Raw genomic sequence first — 20,027 nt, forward strand, 5'->3', positions numbered from 1 at the left:
TCCGCTGATATGTAGAAAAATGTTCATGTCCTTGTGCAGTTGCCACATGCCGCTATTTTACTATGTTTTGGTACAAAATTCTATGAAACGGCAGCCTTGGTGGCGGCTTGATTGGGCCGGGTTTGAGTACACGTGTGCGGCCGTCGCTGCCACCTACCGGACAAATAGGGAAGTTTGCTTGAAAAGTCTGCCTTTTTTCATTTTGACCAGTCATACGAGGGTCCGGGCTTTTGAGGTTCGACTGTATATATATATATATTTTTAATTTTTATATTTTTACATGCATATTTTTGAAAATTTAATTAATTTTTATGAAAATAAAACCGCCCTTGGACAATGAAAAATGTGTGGTATATTTACTAACCACCAACTAGTATGTCATTGTCATACAAACAAAATTGGATAAGGGATTACGTAATGTAAACAATACGTGCTGTCGCCCGCCACTAAAACCTTTAAAAAATTTACCTATGCTATTTTCATTTACATATTTGTGAATCGATGGCGAGTGCTTCAGCAAATTTATGATGAGAGTTGAGACAATAGAGTCTAGCAGACTCCTTGCTTCTTATGTTTTTTTGTTCAGTGGTCGGGTATATGGTGAATCTGTTCTTGTATAAGAATGACTTTTTCTTAGAAATTTCTTTCAAATATTAGGGTGCGTCTTCCAAGATGCAGCGTCTTGCAAGCCGTAAAATACGGTACATGGATGGGGTGGTGCGAGAGGTGAATGCAAGGGTAGTGGGTCAGGGGTTGGAGATGATTAACCCCTTCCATATGGTGACACCTACGTAGGCGTCATGAGGAGCAAGTGGGTACGAGAGGATACTGACGTCGGCGTCTTGATTATATTTATTAGTTGTACCTGCGTGACCCCCATACTCCGTAAACTGGCTTCATCATATTTTCTATGGTTATCAAAATTCATGGGTGAAAGAGAACAAGTGATAGAGCAGTGACTTTATTTTTTATAATGCGAGTATTATGATGCAACATCGCACGTCGGGCAGCTAATGCTGCCAGACGTGCGATGTGGCCCGTATTGAAGGGGCTAAAGATAATGGAGAAAAGTGGGAGGTGAGCCAGTTGTTGTTTGCTGACGACACTGCACTTGTAGTAAGATCAGAGAAGGGATTGAGGAAGTTAGTGACAGAGTTTGAAAAGGTGTGTGAAAGAAGGAAGCTGAAGATATGAGAAGGTGTGTGAAAGAAGGAAGCTGAAGATAAATGTGGGTAAAAGTAAGGTGATGAGATGTACAAGGGGAGAGAGTGCCAAGATAAGAGGGAGGGAAGAGGGTGGAGGGGAGTGGAATATGTAGGAAATGTAATGGGTGGGAGTGGTTTCTATGCCTTTTTCTTTTTGGCTACCCCCCCCATGTAGGGGGAAAAAGCCTTTGGTATATGTATGTACTGACAAATAAGTGATAAGATATACACAGTAAAAGTGACCAAAACCATCATGTCTGATCACAACCTGGTGGAAGTACATACCCACATACCAGATATAACTCAAGGGAAGGATACAAACAATAATACCAATGAAAAGAAGGACATCCTCAGCAGTCTGAACTTTTATAGCGACAAAATCAACTGGAACTACTTGTGATGACCTAATGAAGGTGGACTGGAGAAAAATTAGTGAAAACAAGACCTCAGAAGAAATGCTAAATATATTAATGATGGCTTGCGAGGTGTCCTGTAAAAAATTTATTCCGGTTAAACATAGAAAAGGTGACAAAAACTTAATACCCTGGGATAGAAAAATCCTAATGAGGAGGCGTAGTAAGTTGACTGAAAGACTCGTGTACAAGTCAAAGCCAGAAAATAATCAAAATATTGAAGAAAAGGTCAAAGAACTGGAATACAAACTTAGTCACACGAAAAACAAAGGATATATGAGGAAAATAAGGCTATAGAAATTGAAGACATGGGTTAAAATTGGTCCACTCGAAAAGGACAATGGTGAACTAGTGAATGACCCAACCATGATTGCAGATATGCTGGAAAAATGGTACAAAATTGTGTTTAGTGTACCAGTACCTGAAGAAGTAGTAAGAATCCCAGCAGATTTCTTATAAATAGATAGGATGAACAAAAATTGTTTAAATGACATAGAATTTACATCTGAGGACATTATAGAGGCCATCAGTGAACTCAAACCAATCTCAGCAGCAGGCCCAGACAACTTACCTGCAGTGTTCTTAAAGAAATGTAAAAAGGTGATAGCTACTCTGATGAGTATAATATGGAGAAAATCACTAGAGGAAGGTGCCATACCATCAACACTTAAAGAAGGCCTAATTACCCCCATTTTCAAAGGAGGTTCAAGGGGTATGGTCTCCAACTGCAGGCCTGTTTGCCTCACCTCCCACATTATCAAGGTATTTGAGAGGGTGGTTTGGAAGTCCATAGTAAATTTCTTGGAAAGTACTGGTCAGTTCAACCCGGGCCAACATGGCTTTTGCAATGGTAGATCATGGCTCTCTCAACTTCTGGACCATTATGCAAATGTACTCGAGAAAGTAGCATGTGGGAAGAGGGTGGTTTGGAAGTCCATAGTAAATTTCTTGGAAAGGACTGGCCAGTTCAACCTGGGCCAACATGGCTTTTGCAATGGTAGATCATGCCTCTCTCAACTTCTAGACCATTATGCAGATTCACCCCCACCCCCGAGGTCCAGTACTTTGTAGTGGGGGGGGGGGGGCTACCGTGTAGTAAGGAGGGGCTGAGCTGTGCCAGCCAGGTGCAACCATACTGGAGAGGTCAGCCCTAAGCTACCAGACGAAAACTGAGCCAAAAGTCTTTGTTGACGACCCTAGCTTGGCATTGATTATGAACTGGAATACTCGTAGGATTTGTCGCCCTCATCCTATGACAGTTGTTTTAGGATGAGGTTTTTGGGGGTAGTGAAGAGATAGGGGGTCCCTCACCCTTTTCCTTTGTGAATTCCCCTATCCCTATCCTTCATATTTGCTACCCTACTCTCCTTTTTCACCATCTTTCTCTAATACTTGTTAAGGAAGGTTTTGATATCTTGGTGCCTTCCAAGCTACATGTCTGAACCCAGTCAAGTGGGGATGTATACCGCGAGGTCACTACTCCCTGCAAGGGCCGAAAGCCCACCGACTGGGGAATGCATGTTTGTGAGGTAGGTACTAGGCTGCTGACTTCCTTTCTCCCTATCCAGTACACATGCAGAGTGACTACGCCGGACCCATCCTAAATGGGACAAAACAAAAGAGGACAAACCCCGGGTTGACAAAGTCTCTAACTCACCTCCGAGGCCCTGCATGTGTAAATAGTCGTTTCTGGAACTTCCCGACTCTGCAGAGACTTTTCTTTTATTGCGTGCGGCATCAGGCAACTGCAGTATCTTCTTCCATGCACTGCTCTTTCTTTCTTAATATATGGTGTGGCCTCATAAATATACACGATGATGGCGGCTGTTGAAACTGAATGTTCTAAACCACCACTGCCTGATCCTCCTCCTAACACCCCCCCCCCCCAAGGCCCAGTACTTTGAAGTAGTGAGGGGGCTTGTGTGTTGCGAGGAAGGACTGAGCTGTGCCAGCCAGGTCCAACCATGCTGGAGAGGTCAATCCTGAGCTTCCCGACTAAAACTGTGCCAAACAGACAAATATAAATTGATGACCCCGGCCTGATCTTGATTATGAACTGGACTATTCTCTGGATTCGACGCCCTCACCCCATGACAGTTGTCAGAGAGTGAGATATCAGGGGTAACGAATAGATAGGGGACCCTCATAACTCAGTGAACTTCCCTATCCCTTTTCTTCTTATATGCTGCCCTAATCTCCTTTTCTCAACTTTTCCTTTTACTACTCAAGAGGTTCTGACAGTTAAAGATTTCCCTGAAACTCCACCAGAAACCAGCTGGGTGATGGGATATACCGCGAGGTCCCTACTCATTGCGAGGGGCAAAACCCCATATGCTGGTGGAGGAGGGGCAGAGGGGCTACCTTTGACTGCCGACTCTCTATCCATCTTCCAGTGCACACAGGGAGTAGCAACGCCGGCTCCATACTCTATGGAACAAAACTAAAGGACAAATCGGGTTGTGAAAGCTTATACTCGTGACCGAGACCCCCTGTTTGTAAATAGTCGTATTCTGGATCCTTCCGACTCTGCAGAGACTGCATCTTTCGTTGCTTGGGGCACCAAGCAACTGCAGTATCTTCTTCCATGTACATCAACTAAAATTTTTCTAATATATGGTGACGCCCAAGAAATATAAACTTGACAATGGCGAATCCACTACCTGCAATTACAGACCCTAAACTCTTACCTCCTCCCATTCCTCCAGATCCCCCTGATCCTCCTGATCATCCTCCTAATCATCCTTCCAAAATACTAACAAACACTCCCACAAATTTGACCCTTCCAAATAAACTCTCCTCCGACCCAGTTGACGACCCAGTTCACGACCCAGGCAAGGCAAAGGAAAATCTTGACAACAAAGACCCTGGACTGAATAAGGAAAAAGATTTAAATGAAAAGGCAGTTTCCACTAATACTGCCAAACCAACAATGGTCACACTAGAACCATTTGAAATACCAAGCTTTAAAGGCAATGAAAAGACTTTACATATTGAGAGTCTAACTTTAAACATGAATTATGAAAATATTTCACAATAATTCAGTGAATTTGGATGCTTAAAAGAAATTAGGCTACGGCTGTCAGACACTTCCAACTATTGGCAAGTGTAGATAATATATTCTTCCCACAATGAGGCAAAGAAGGCCTATTCAGAAAATATAGCAAAAGATATCAAATGCTCCTTGGTCAATAAGGTACCACCCAATCTAGATGTATATTACCCTACAGTGCACAAAGAAAGCTCACAACACGGAAACATCTCAAGAACACCTAAGCCAGCTACTTGGCTCATTGCAACAACCAAGGGAGAACAAGCAAACCTGTACACTTTTAGGAAACAATTAAAGGTTAAAGCTGGAGATTTGGAAAATTCCAGAGTTACAAGATTTGGATGAACAAGTTTCTTAATACATGCTAAATCTCCCACTCAAGCAGCAATGATATCTAACTTAAAAATCGAACCTGATGGAATCATCAAAGAAATAAAACCCCATTACAACTTTAGCTATGCCAAGGGGGTTATTTTCAACCAAGACCTACATGAATTGCCGGAAGAAGAAATTCTTGAAATGTGCCCCGAAACAATATGGAAAGCTGATAAGATTCCAAGATCTCGCATGATTATCACATTTAATAATGAAAACCTCCCTTATGATATTATAATCGACAAGGAAAAAATGAATATTCGCCCTTATAAACAAAGACCCTTACAATGTTACAATTGTTATGGCTATGGTCATCCCTCAAGGAAATGCACAAGGAACAAAGTCTGTGGTAATTGCTCCCAAAATGAACACGGTGACTGCGACCAACGAGAACTATGTATAAATTGTAAAGAAACTCACAACGCTAAAAACAGAAACTGCCTTACATATAAAAAGGAGCAAGAAGCTGTCCTGAAAGCTTCCATAGAAAAAATAAGCATAGGACATGCAAAGAGGCTGTTACTAAAAACAACCTACAGTGAAGTTCTTCAAACAAACAAATCCAACACCATTGTAACATTCTCGACAAACAAGGATAAAAACCACAGACCTATAGATGAAACCTCTAATCCCCCCTCTTTGGGGGATCACCGGACTTCTCAAGGACCCACCGGGCTTCCTCAGAGACCCTCCAAGTTTCCTCGGAAGCCCTCCGAACTCCTGCGGAGAACCCCCAGGCTTCCTCGGAAGCCCTCCGAACTCCTGCGGAGAACCCCCAGGCTTCCTCGGAAGCCCTCCGAACTCCTGCGGAGAACCCCCAGGCTTCCTCGGAAGCCCTCCGAACTCCTGCGGAGAACCCCCAGGCTTCCTCGGAAGCCCTCCGAACTCCTGCGGAGAACCCCCAGGCTTCCTCGGAAGCCCTCCGAACTCCTGCGGAGAACCCCCAGGCTTCCTCGGAAGCCCTCCGAACTCCTGCGGATAACCCCCAGACTTCCTCGGAAGTCCCCCAGACTTCCTCGGAGCCCCCCCAGGCTTCCTCGGAGCCCCCCCAGGCTTCCTCGGAGCCCCCCCAGGCTTCCTCGGAGGCCCCCCAGACTTGAAACATCCTCAAAGCACCCTAGGGCCCCCCATCTGCTTCTGAGAACCACAAAACAGACCATGTGACCCTAAGCAAGAAAAGTCACAATCTTGTACAACCAAAAGTACAAAACTCAAAATCCAAGGAGATGCAAAACTCCTATAAAAAAAGACCCCGAACTCTCTCTCCTACCCAAGTAACACCTGAAGGTGCCCGCCAAAAGAGATCCAATCACTCCAACTCGGGACCATCCCACTCGGAAAACAAAACTTGGAAACCCAAAAAAGAGACACCTAAAACAAGCCCCACTAGAGACCCAGTAAAGAAGCGACCTAAATAATGTCTCTTATCCAGTGGAACATATGTGGTTTCAACTCTAACCTAGAACAACTTCGGATCCTTTTTAAAGAACATAAAGTCTCTGCCATTTGCTTACAAGAGACAATGCTAGGAAACACTTCCCCAAATTTAGGACATGAATATGCTATCTACATATCCCCACCTCCTCCAGGTGTACCTATACAAGGAGGACCAGGGATAGGTACAGGCATAATTGTTCATAGGTCAATGAATCATCGAAGCCTTCACCTAAATTCAGCTTTACAAGTATGTGCAATTCAGATTTATAGAACTAAATGGATTACTCTCTGCTCATTATATCTAGAACCTGCACTAGAAAACAGATTGCAAGATGAATTAGGTAATCACCGACAACTAAAACTGGAAGACCTACAGAACCTAATATACCAGCTACCCCAACCATTCATTTTAATGGGGGATTTTAATGCCAGACACAGGCTGTGGGGAGAAAGAACATGTAATCGTTGGGGCAATATAGTAGAAAACCTACTAGACAATAACGACATTGTACTACTAAACGAAGGTTCCCCAACCAGGTACGATATCACCCACAATTCTAAATCTGCCATTGACCTCACGATCTGCTCCTCTTCATTGAAACCAGAATACCAATGGTCTGTAGACGAAAATTTATACGGAAACGATCACTTTCCTATCCATATGAAATTAAATAGAAATATTCCATCCCCTTGTTTACCAAAATGGAAAGTTGGAGGGAGATTGGAGAACATACCAAGACTTCACAAAAATTGACAAAAATAATGAAGATTTTCCAAATGCCTATGTTGCCTACGAACACCTCGAGAGAATTATGATTAATGGGGCCATGAAGTCTATACCAAAAACTTGAGGAAATCCTAGACGCGCTCTAGTTCCATGGTGGACAGATGCCTGTGCCTTAAGCAGAAAAATCACTAGAATTTGCTACAAAAAGTACAACAGACGACCTATAACAGTTAACCTAATAACTTACAAAAGAGCGCTGGCCAAACAAAAGAAAACTTTCAAAAAAGCAAGGAGAGAATCGTTCATCAGATACATAAGTAAATTGAAACAAGACTCTCCCGTAAGCTTAGTATGGAATAGAATCCGAAAACTAATGGGAAAATTTGTACCATCTCCATTACCCATCCTTAAAATTAACAATGAAATAATTTCTGATCCCCTTGAGGTAGCGGAAACGTTTGGACGATACTTCACAAACATTTCAAGTGCTCTCCACTACACTCCCTTCTTCAGAAAAATTTGAGAAAGTACAATAATTGTCCCTCCAAAAAGTAAAAACACGGAGGCATATAATCTCCCCTTTACACTAACTGAACTAGAGCACGCAATACCTCTATCATCTCCAACTTCACCTGGTGAGGATGATATAATTTACTCAATGATTTCACATCTTCCTACATGCACCAAAGAATTTTTCCTAAATATACAAAACAAATTTTGGACTACAGGATCTTCACCAAAGTCGTGGAAGACTTCGATCATTATAACCATACCAAAACCAGGAAAAAAACCCAGTCTCCCTGAAGGGTATAGACCCATTGCTCTAACCAGTTGTGTATGCAAAATATATGAACGAATGATCAACACGCGCCTTGTATGGATTTTAGAGTCGAAAAATCTCCTCTCAAACAGACAGTTTGGCTTCAGAAAAAACAGAAGCACTATAGACCCACTGATATTTCTTACCCGAGAAATTGAGAATGCTTTCGCTACACAGAGCCAAACCATAGGTGTCTTTTTCGATCTAGAAAAGGCTTATGACACCACCTGGCATGGTGGCATCCTAAAACAACTTGCCGAATGGGGTATAGGAGGAAGCATGTTCTTTGCAATTAAAGATTTTCTTACTGATCGTATCCTAAAAGTAAGAGTAGGTTCATCTCTCTCTTCACCTTACACCCAGGAGGAAGGCATACCCCAAGGAAGTGTCCTCAGCCCAACACTGTTCAACATAGCCATCAACGGACTACTAGAACAAGTACCGATCGAAGTGCATAGCTTGGCATATGCAGACGACATTGTTCTAATCTGTAGCAGACCATCAGCACTGGAGGCAAGCCAGAAAATACAGACTGCCATTAACTGTACCACTGCATGGGCAGAAAAGAGAGGCTTTAAATTCTCCCCGGAGAAAACTAAAGCAGTCCGCTTCTGCCGAAGAAAGATAAGAGAAGAAATCCCAACCCTAATGCTGGAAAACTCTATTCTTCCATACGAGGATCAGATCAAGTACCTAGGACTAAGCCTTGACAAAAAACTAAACTTTAATACACACATTAATGAAATAATACATAACGTGAAACAACGCTTCAACGTCTTAAAAGTAGTTTCACGTTTCAACTGGGGAGCTGACAGAACAACTCTGATACGAATATACCAAGCCTTGTGCCTAAGCAAGATAGATTATGGATGCCAAATCTATGGGGCCGCCTGTAAAACCACCTTAGAAAAACTAGATGTCATCCAAAACATGGCTATACTATAGCATATGCACAGGTGCATATAAAACGTCACCCATAGACAGCCTAAATGTTGAAGCTGGCATTCCTCCTCTTCCAATTAGAAGGGAGGAACTAGGATTGAGATACTTAACAAGAGTACTGTCATCAAAAAACAACCCCAACTACAAGTTTGCTAAAACACCCAAAGACAGAGCTCCAATTCGACCTAAGCTCTCCAAACCACTGGAAGTTAGACTGGAAAATAGTGCCAAGAACATAGATCTGACCCCTCTATACGTCGAAGAAAGTTTACCAGCTAAATACCCTCCCTGGTGTAGACCCGAAATCAACATTTGCACTTTCTGGTGTAAGAAAAATAGCTGCCCAGAGTCCGAACTTAGAAGTAAATTCCTTGAACACAGCAGGACCCACACAGATGCAACTAGTCTATACACTGATGGATCAAAAACTGCAGACAGAGTGGGTTTCTCAGTGATTACCCCTCAATCTATTATAAAAAAGAGAGCTCATTTTAACATTTCTATTTTTACCGCAGAACTGCTGGCAGTTCTTAATGCTTTAATTTATATTTTTAACAATGCATCTGACAAAAAATTTGTCATATACAGACTGTAAGAGCATTTTAACATCAATAAAATCAATATTACCAGTCAACCCCATTATCGGACAAATACAAGATTGGCTGGTCCTCCTCAGTAGCAGAAAGAAAATAACTGTGAACTTCTGCTGGGTGCCTTCCCATGTGAGAATAAAAGGAAACGAGCTAGCTGATACTGCAGCTAAAGAAGCAGCTGGGCTGGCACATATCTCCCAACTCAAAATCCCCAAAATGGATTTTAAAAACCGCATTAGAAGTTACACCAGAGAACAGTGGCAACTTCAATGGAATAATAGAAATAACAATTTAAAGCTCAAATCCATCAAACTCTCTGTCGTCCCTTGGAGTCATTTCCAGGGAGACAGGAGGACAGGTATCGTCATGACTCGCCTTAGAATTGGACACACCTTTTTAACCCACAAGTACCTGTTGACGACTGGAGCAGAGAGACAGGCTCCCCTCTGCCCCACTTGTCGAAAGAATCTTACAGTAAAACACATTTTAAAGGAATGCCCACAATTCAGCTCTGCTAGAAGAAACAATCTGTTAGAAGGGCTTACCATCACTAAAGTTTTAGGAGAAGACGCTCCCATAGATTGGATAAAATGTTTTTTAAAGGAAATAGATTTGTTTTACCATATCTAAATTTCTACAGAAATTGAGTGGATGAACTGAAACAAATGTTTTAAAGAATAAGTAGATATATATGCGCTGAATGGCCCCAGGCTCCGGCGCTTGGCATACTAGCCAAAAACTCCATAAACCAACCTCCTCCTAAACCCCCCGATCCCTCTCCTAATATTGCCAATCCTAAAGTTGACAATATTGACTCAACAAAAATAAAAACCCCAGTTGACGACTCCGGCTTGAAAAAGGACTTCGGTAAAATCAATCAATCAAATACTGCCCCTAATAGTCATAGAATCTTACATTTACAATATGTCTCTCTTGATAAGAGTTATACAGACTTGTATGAAAAGTTCCGTAAATTTGGACAAATTAAAGAGATCAGAGTTAAACTAACTGACAACTTTAAAGCTTGGCTAGTGTGGATCTCGTTTCTTTCTAATCAGGATGCAGCTGCTGCCTGCTTGGATTATAATAATTGTAATGAGAATGAATCTTCAGCCCAACTTGTTGGTAGAGTGCCACCTAACTTGGATATCTTTTATCCAGAAAAGCCAGTAGAGGAAAGGAAGGAAAGTGTGCAGAGACCTCCCAACCCAGCCAAGTGGCTCATCATTCTTGCAAAAGAACGTGCTAACTTGTTTGAGTTTAGAAGATTCTTGAAGAGTCACCTTGGCTGTGGTAATTTGAATAACTCCCAGGTATCATGATTTGGAAGAAATTCCTTCTTAATTCATGTAAAATCTTATGAACAAGCTGCCATGGTGCTTAACTTGAAACAGAAATCGGACATTAAGGAAGTTAAACCCCACTATACCTTTAGTTATGCCAAAGGGGTAATTTTTAATAGAGATCTGTATGACTTTGATGAAGAGATTTTAGAAATGTGCCCAACTAATGTTTGGAAGTTTGCTAAAATCCCTCGTTCTTCTATGATTATCCGAAGTTTTTGTGGTGAAGATCTACCTCATTATGTAGAGATAGAAAAAGATATTGTTTATGTGAAGCAGTTTAAGCCCCGTCCCCTTCAATGCTTTAACTGCTATGGTTTTGGCCATCCTTCCTGCAGATGTGCAAGGGACAAAGTGTGTTTGATATGTGCTCAGCCTGAACATGGGGATTGTTCCCACCCAACAGTTTGTATAAATTGTAAAGAAGAGCATGATGCCAGAAATAAGAACTGTGTAATTTATAAGAAGGAACAGGAAATACTACTAAAAGCTCATGCAGAACATATAAGTGTAGGACATGCTAAAAGACTACTAAGTAATTCCAAAAGATACAGTCATGTTGTTAAAACATATAGTAAAGTGGATCAGCCAACAGTAGAAGCCAATAGAAATAAAAATGCCAATATGAATTCTTCTGTTAACACTGAACCCAAGCCTCAATGTAAAAGTGTTACTATGAAACCTAATGGTCTTTCTTTTTCTCAAGTAGAAATTTCTAGTACTCCTGAAGCCTCCTGTGCGGAGGTTTCCTCACCCCTTGTTGAAGGGGTGTCCCCTGCCCCATCTGGAGGGGCACCTAAGGTTTCTATTGTAGAAACCTCACAGGCTTCTTGTAATGAAGCCTCCTCTCAGGCAATCTCTCTTCCAGACTTGGGGGACTCCCCAGTAGAGGGATTGCTGACTAGTGTGCCTCACTCGGTAGAGGTGCTCAGAAGCAATGAGGATCAAAGAAATGCTGAACCCAGCGTGAAATGCTGAACTCAGCGTGAAAGAGTCACTACTAGACCTAATCATTCTTCTCCACAAGTTGGAAATTGTAGTACTCGTCAACCCTCCTCTGCGGAGGTTCTCCCATCCCCAGTTGAGGGAATGCCTCCTGCCCCATCTAGAGGGGCACCTAAAGTTCTCATTGCTGAAACCCCACAGGGTTCCTCTAATAAAGCCTCCTCTCAATCAGTCAAACTTCCAAACTCGGGGGGGCTCCCCAATAAAGGAATCGCGAACTGATGTGCCTCACCCAGTTGAGGCACACAAAAGTGAAGCTATGGAGTCTGAAGCTGTGTGCAGTAAAAGACTCCACAGTCCACCCTCATCTCCATCTTCTTCCCCAAATTGTGATAAGCAATCTAAGAAAGGCACTAATAACCCGGACTCTACATCGTCGGTCGGACCATTGTCAGAGAGGAGGATGCCACCCGCGAAAGCAAAGAAATTAGAAAAGAACCCACCTTGTAAACCCTCTCTCTCCCAGACTTCTCTTACCAGACCAGTAGACCCAAAAAAGAAAAAGAAAACAGTATAATGTCCATAATTCAATGGAATATTCATCGAGAGCAGGTTGGGATTCTCTTTAAAGAACATGTGTTTGTTTTTTGTCTACTAGAAACTGTGCTTGGCAATTTATCCCCTAATGTTGGACTTAATTATAAATTTTACAGATCTCCTATGATTGGGGGTCGTGCCCATGGAGGTACTGGTATCATTGTTAAGAAATCTGTAAACCACAGAAGTGTCCACCTACATTTGGTGTTGCAGGCTTGTGCAGTACAAATCTTTACCACTAAATGGATCACTTTATGTTCTTTATATTTGGAACCTGAACTGGAAGATCAACTCGTAGACATATATAAGCACCCCCGTCAGTTTGAGTTAAATGACCTACAATCTTTGGTTGACCAGCTCCCTGAGCCTTTTATTGTAATGGGTGACTTTAACGCCAAACATCCTCTATGGGGTGAATCAAGGTGTGACCCCTGGGGCAATATGATTGAAGAATTTATTGATAGTAACGATGTCATTTTGATGAATGACTGTTCCAAAACTAGGTTTGATGTCTTTCACAACTCAAGTTCTGCTATAGACCTAACTATTTGTTCATCATCCTAAAGATTAGACTACAGTTGGTCAATAGATGAAGATTTACATGGTAGCGACCACTGGCCAATCCATATCAAATATTTAAAGAACACTCCCTCCTGTTGCTTACCTAAATGGAAGACAGGAGAGGCTAATTGGGAATTATTTAGGAGATCCACAGAGATTAATTATAAGACTAGTGATTTTGGTAATAACTTTGATGCATATGACTACCTGCTAGACATGATGCTCTCTGGTGCTTTCTCTTCCATTCCTAGGACAGCTGGTAAACCTCAACGCCCAGTAGTCCCCTGGTGGAGCGATGAATGTGCTTTAAGCAGAAAGATTACAAGAACTTGCTATAATACTGTAGATATCGGAGATACCCTTGTTTAGTCAACAAGATAACGTACAGAAGAGCTCGAGCAAAGCAGAAGAAAATCTTCAAGAAAGCAAGGAGGGAATCCTTCATTAAATATATTAGCGAATTGAAATATGACTCTTCCCCTATCTTAGTATGGAATAGGATTAAAAAATTACAAGGAAAGTTTACTCCATCTCCTTTACCCATTCTGAAGATAAATGACTCTTTTATATCAGATACAAGAGAAGTAGCAGAGGCTTTTGGAAGACATTATGCTGATATTTCAAGCCCACTACATTATTCAGATGATTTCAGAAGAATTAGAGCCAAGACCACGATTATTCCTCCTACCAATACGAACTTGGAGGCATATAATCTTCTCTTCACCTTGGAAGAAATGGATCATGCTTTATCTTTATCCTCCCCAACCTCTCCTGGAGAGGATGACATTCTTTATTCCATGGTTGGTCACTTATCCATATCGTCGAAGAAATTCCTTTTAAATGTGCTGAACAAATTTTGGTCTTGTGGATCTTCTCCTAAATCTTGGAAGACTTCAATCATCATAAGAATCTTAAAGGCAAGAAAAGACTCTCATGACCCACAAAGTTACAGACCTATTGCTCTCACAAGCTGCATTTGTAAGATCTATGAAAGAATGGTTAATACGCGTTTAATTTGGTTTTTGGAATCTAAAAATCTGCTATCTAACAGACAGTTTGGATTTAGAAGAAATAAGTGCACTCTGGATCCCTTACTTTTTATCACTCGTGAGATTCAGAATGCCTTCGCAATTCAGAACTCTAGCATTGGTTTGTTTTTTGACTTGAAAAATGCCTACGATACTACCTGGCGGGGAGGCATTCTGAAGCAAGTTGCAGAGTGGGGTATCGGGGGTAATATGTTCAGTTGTTTAAAGGACTTCTTATCTGACCATTATCTAAAAGTCAGAGTGGGCTCTTCTTTCTCTAGTGCATATCTTCAACAGGAAGGGATTCCCCAAGGAAGTGTTCTGAGTCCTACACTCTTCGGCATAGCCATTAATAGTTTATTAGAATAAGTTCCCACAGGAGTTCATGGATTGGCTTATGCTGATGACTTCGCTATTGTGTGCAGCAAATCGACAACATTAGAAACGGGCCAAAAGATTCAAGAGGTTATTAACTTAGCAACAGCATGGGCTAATTGCAGGGGCTTCAGATTCTCTGCTGAAAAAACCAAAGCCATAAGGTTTTCCAGACTAAGACGCAAGGAAGAGATACCAACACTATTCTTAGAGGGTGTCATATTACCATATGAAGATGAAGTAAAATACTTGGGTCTGGTTTTGGATAAAAGGTTGACATTCACAAATCACATAAACGAGGTTGTGTACATTGTTAAACAGCGACTTAATATACTAAAGGTAGTGTCTCGTTTCAACTGGAGAGCAGATCGTGTTACTTTAATAAGGCTTTACCAAAGATTGTGCCTTAGCAAAATGGATTACGGATGTCAAATTTATGGATCGGCAGCCCCCTGGGGCTAGGGGGTGTAGTATAGAATATAGCCCCTGCCAAGTCGGCTGCGTGTCGTAAGAGGCGACTAATGCCGATCCCCGGGCGGGGCTCTTGTTTCCCCGCACAGGGCTTCCTCTTAAACTTGCTTTTCCACTCCTCTCTTCTCTTCCGCTTGCTGTTCCATCCCTCCGACCTAATTTTCAGCCGCCCCTCTCAGTAGCGGCAAAAGAATGCCCTATGGCGATGGCTAGTGACGATGGGGGCAGGAGAAGGTGATCTCTGGAAGCCTCTAGTCACGAACTACACATAGGCGGTGTGGGCAAGATAAATCGCTCTCGTATTGGGATCGAGGCAACAGCACGGTTCGGTAGCTACCCACATGACTGAGCAGCCCTACTCAGGATCCACTCTGCTCACCCCACATGGGGAGGGGGCTAGAAAAGGTGCCCCAAACATAGTTTGCCTCATAACCACCTGACTGGGGAACCGCCCCCAGTAAGGTCACCCTCACTGCGGTCAAGACAAACCCTTAAGAGAGAACTCTCCTAACGCTGATGACCTATGCATGACCAAGGATATGAGCAAGGCCTCTACTGGTTCTAGAGATGAAAGTCCACAGTCTTTCATCGCACTGGAACCCTATTCCGTTAAACCACAGCGGAAAAATAGAAATAAAGAAAAGTCTTTCCCCCCTCTAACTAATCCACGAGGACAATTGGAAGTTTGCCTCGGATTTTTGAGTCCCATTATAATAAATATTTAACTTTATCCATGCCCAATGACAACCCCATTGACTCTTTAGACATTTTTGATATCCATAGAGAAATTATCCAATGTATTGGCAGGGAACCCAAAATCATCCCCCAAAATAGTGGATCACTACTGATAGAGGTTAACTCTCCAGAAGAGAGCTCAAAATTGCAGAACATTGGAAAAGTTGCTGGGCATGAGGCAGATTGCACCCCCCACAAGACACTCAACCAGTGTAGAGGAGTTCTCTACTCCAAGGAACTGCTGAGGTTTTCTGAAGAAAAGCTCTTAACAGAGTTGAAATCCCAGCACGTTTCAAGTGTTTGCCGAATGAAACGAAAAGAAAATGGCACTCTTGTAGACCAACCTCTAATAATCTTAACATTTGACCTACTTAACCTTCCATCATCAATATCTGCTGCTTGGTATAAACTGAAGGTTAGACCATATATACCTTCACCAAGAAGATGTTACCACTGCCAAATGTTTGGTCATACATTCACCACATGTCGCAAGAAATTAGCAGGAACACCACCGATTTGTGTCAATTGCAGTGAAAGCGAACATGGAGAATGTACGAAAACATCAAAATGTTTTAATTGTCATGAAGAACACCCAACTTCCTCTCGATCATGTGAAAAATATATACTAGAAAAACAAATCCTAAATATAAAGGTCAGAGAACATATTAGCTACTCTGAAGCAAGAAGAAAAGTGATTGATCCATTAAAACTTAATACTAAGACATACTCAGAAGCCCTTGGTAACAAATTTCAGCCTACAGGCCACCTCGCCACTAAAACACAACCTAATATGGATAAAATGGAGACCGATCAGTCACACCAGATAAAGTACAAACAATCAACCAACCCATCAGTTGACCAACTAACTCGCAATAAGCGAACACGGAGTTCAGACTCTTTGGATTGCCCAAGTGGCAAAATTAAGAATAGAGATTCAACAACAGCTGTATCCAAAATGCCATCTAACAACTCTTCCCATATTGGGGCCATGGGAGGCCCTACACCATCACCCAAGGGCCCAGATAGTGGCCCTCTTCCCACCCCTGAGAGGGGAGTGGGAAACCTTTCCCTCAACCTAGAAGGATCAATCAATCAATCCTTCTGTACCTATAGAGAAAGTAGTCCCTCCCCCTGTACCTATAGGGCCACAGGGAAGTTCTACCACCTCTGGTAGGCCTAAAGAAGGTCCTCCTAAAATTAAACCTGGAATTAAATCGTCAAAACCACCAAAACTTCCAGTTAAAGCAGAGGTCCATTCAATCCCACAATCTAAGACCAAGAAGTCGGGTAACAACACCTCCCGACATTCCCTGAACCATAGATATATTCACTCTGCTCCAATGGAATTGTCAGGGACTAAGAGCCAAGTATGAGGAATTGAAACTGCTAATCCATGACCAGCAACCTTCCTTTGTCCCCGATCTCTCCTTTCCCCCCCTCTGACCCAGATCCTACACCTTCCCCACTACCACCCCAACCTCAACCCCAAACGGCAACATACAACACATACAGAACACACAACATCAACATATTACAACACAACATTGACGGTATTAACACTAAAAAACATGAACTTGAACACTTTCTTAAACAACACAACATACACATTGCAATTCTACAAGAAACAAAATTAAGACACTCACACAAAACACCATCATTTCATAATTACACCACCATCAGACAAGACCGGACTGACGGCAATGGCGGTGGACTCATCACCCTGATCCACCATTCCATCTGTTTTGTGGACACAAGTGCCACAACCAAAATTCTCCTCCCTACCACAGATAACACAACAGAAACCCAATCCATTCGTATCCGCACAGGCAACAATTCAACACTAACAATAGTTAACATGTACATTCCCCCCCAATCATCCCCCACAGTTCCAAACACCTTCAGACCTCAACTCAGCCAACTAACCTCAATCCCCAACCTGATCATGGGTGGTGACTTCAACGCCAAGTCGTCTGCCTGGTTTGTCGACAACCCTGACACAGACAGAGGGCTTGATATACAGACTCAATTCGACTCATTGACTATCATGAACAACACGCATAATCATACACATATCCCATACCAAGCCCTCTACACTCCCTCCTCTCCTGATATCACCTTTTGCTCCCCCTGCCTAACCCCAACAACATCATGGAGAGTGGTCGGAGCCCTTGGTTCTGACCACCTTCCAATCATCATCACCACCAAAACAAGATGCACCCCAGCTGGCCACAGACACACTTACACCAATTACAAGAGAGCTAACTGGGAAGCCTTTAATGAAGAGACAGAACAACATTTTGAAACACTTAACAGTACACCAATCACAAACATAAACAATGCTGTGCACGCTTTTAATACAATCATACAAAACGCAGACAAGAGATACATCCCTAGAGGCAACAGAAAATCACACAACCCCAACTTCACACCAGAAATCCAAGGCCTCATCAGACAACGTGACACACTTAAACACGATACCCCCACACCTATCCCTCAAAACATAGCAGACCAAATACAAACACTAAACACTGTGATTGCCAATAAAATACATGAACAAAAAACACAAAATTGGCAAAACTTTATCAATACACTTGATCACAAAACAAACACCAGCAAATTGTACAAAACACTCAACAGCATCACACTATCCAACACTAACACTACACGCTCTCACACAGCAATAATCACAACAACAGATAATCTACCCTCAAACAGACAACAAGCAAACGCACTCATACGTCATTTTGCACAGACGAGCCATCTTACATCTCACCCTGACGACCGACGCACCATTCGACGTAAGAAAGACTTTCCCACAGACTCAGACTATACACCCTTCATAGACAGTCAGACAAAACTCATAATGCATAGTCTCAAGCACTCATCTGCCTGTGGCCCTGATAACATAAGCAACATCCACCTAAAACACATTGGACCACAAGGTATACACGCACTCACAAACATTGCAAACTACAGCTATTCACACAACACTATACCTGACATCTGGAAGCATGGTAAAATAATCACCATTCCAAAACCGAACAAAGACCCAACAATCCCAACATCGCACCGCCCAATCACACTTCTCTGCACCCCCTCTAAAGTCATTGAACGCCTAATACTTAAACTTGTCACACCATATATTCCCCTTGCTGACTCACAACACGGTTTTAGGCCACTACACTCCACAAACACTCTTCTGACAAACCTCACACAAAGAATTTTAGATGGCATCAATTCAGATAGGCCCCACCACAGAACACTTCTTATAACATTGGACATTAGTAAAGCTTTTGATGCTATCCCCCGCCACAACCTAACAAATAAAATATATAACACAGACATGCACAATAACACCAAAAGATGGCTGGCCAATTATCTGGCAGGCAGGAATGCTCATGTGTCATATAATGGCCAATCATCGCACATCAGAAACATTAAGAACGGAGTACCACAGGGCTCAGTTCTATCCCCCACATTATTTAATCTATACATGCATGACTTACCCACGCCAGACACCTCAGAAATACAAATCTCTTCCTATGCAGACGACATAACAATCACATGCACACATCGTAACACAGACAAAGCTGCAGAAATAATCCAGCCTTACCTTGACACACTCAACACATGGTTCATCACAAACAGACTCAAAATAGCTCCAACCAAATCTACAGCAACACTTCTCACCAACTGGACAAAAGAACACAAATACATACCTCATCTCTACATCAACAACACTCTGATACCACACACAAACACACCGAAAATTCTTGGTGTAACATACGATACATCCATGTCTTTCAAACAACACCTCACAAACATAAAAAACAAATGCACACCTAGACTTAACGCACTTAAGTCAATCACTGGAACAACATTTGGACAAAACAAAGAAACTAATATAACAATATACAAACAATGCATACGCTCAGTGATGAATTATGCGAGTCCTGCATGGGCTCCTAATCTCAGTGAGACACACCACAACACCCTTCAAATCATACAAAACAAAGCCCTAAAAACAATTACAGGCTGCACAAATACATCACCTACAGACCATTTACACCATGAAACAAAAGTCCTCAAAGTCAAGGACCACCTTGACATGAGAGGCACACAAACACTTGCTGCAGCCACCACAAACACATCACACCCGCTACACTACATAGCAGAACAACCACACACACCAAGAAACATTAAAACTACACCCAAAGACCTTTATTACACACAGATACTCTCTTCTCTTCCTCCACAACCACCAAATACCAGCCTCCGGAAACATATTCATAATCATATCACTCACCGCTCCATTAACACACTGAAAGACAACACACTGCTGCATGCCAGACCCCCTGATATCCACCCTTCTGAATCCTCTCTCCCACGTAAGGACAGAGTCCACTTGGCC

The 20,027-nt window shown here is 42.3% G+C and overlaps 2 protein-coding genes across 4 annotated transcripts in view; both read left to right on the forward strand.

The window, feature by feature from the left end:
• The window catches only part of sel (canopy family protein seele), a 130,726-nt gene that overhangs the window by 5,290 nt on the left and 105,409 nt on the right, over window positions 1-20,027 (forward strand). The gene's annotated exons all lie outside the window — the stretch shown is intronic.
• LOC143026122 (uncharacterized) lies at window positions 2,087-2,689 on the forward strand. Its single transcript, XM_076186123.1, has one exon. It carries the CDS (start codon window positions 2,087-2,089, stop codon window positions 2,687-2,689), a length of 603 nt encoding a protein of 200 aa, XP_076042238.1.

This window comes from Oratosquilla oratoria, chromosome 6 (genome assembly GCF_046742065.1).
Source record: "Oratosquilla oratoria isolate Oo_2021 chromosome 6, ASM4674206v1, whole genome shotgun sequence".
Lineage (NCBI taxonomy): Eukaryota > Metazoa > Arthropoda > Malacostraca > Stomatopoda > Squillidae > Oratosquilla > Oratosquilla oratoria.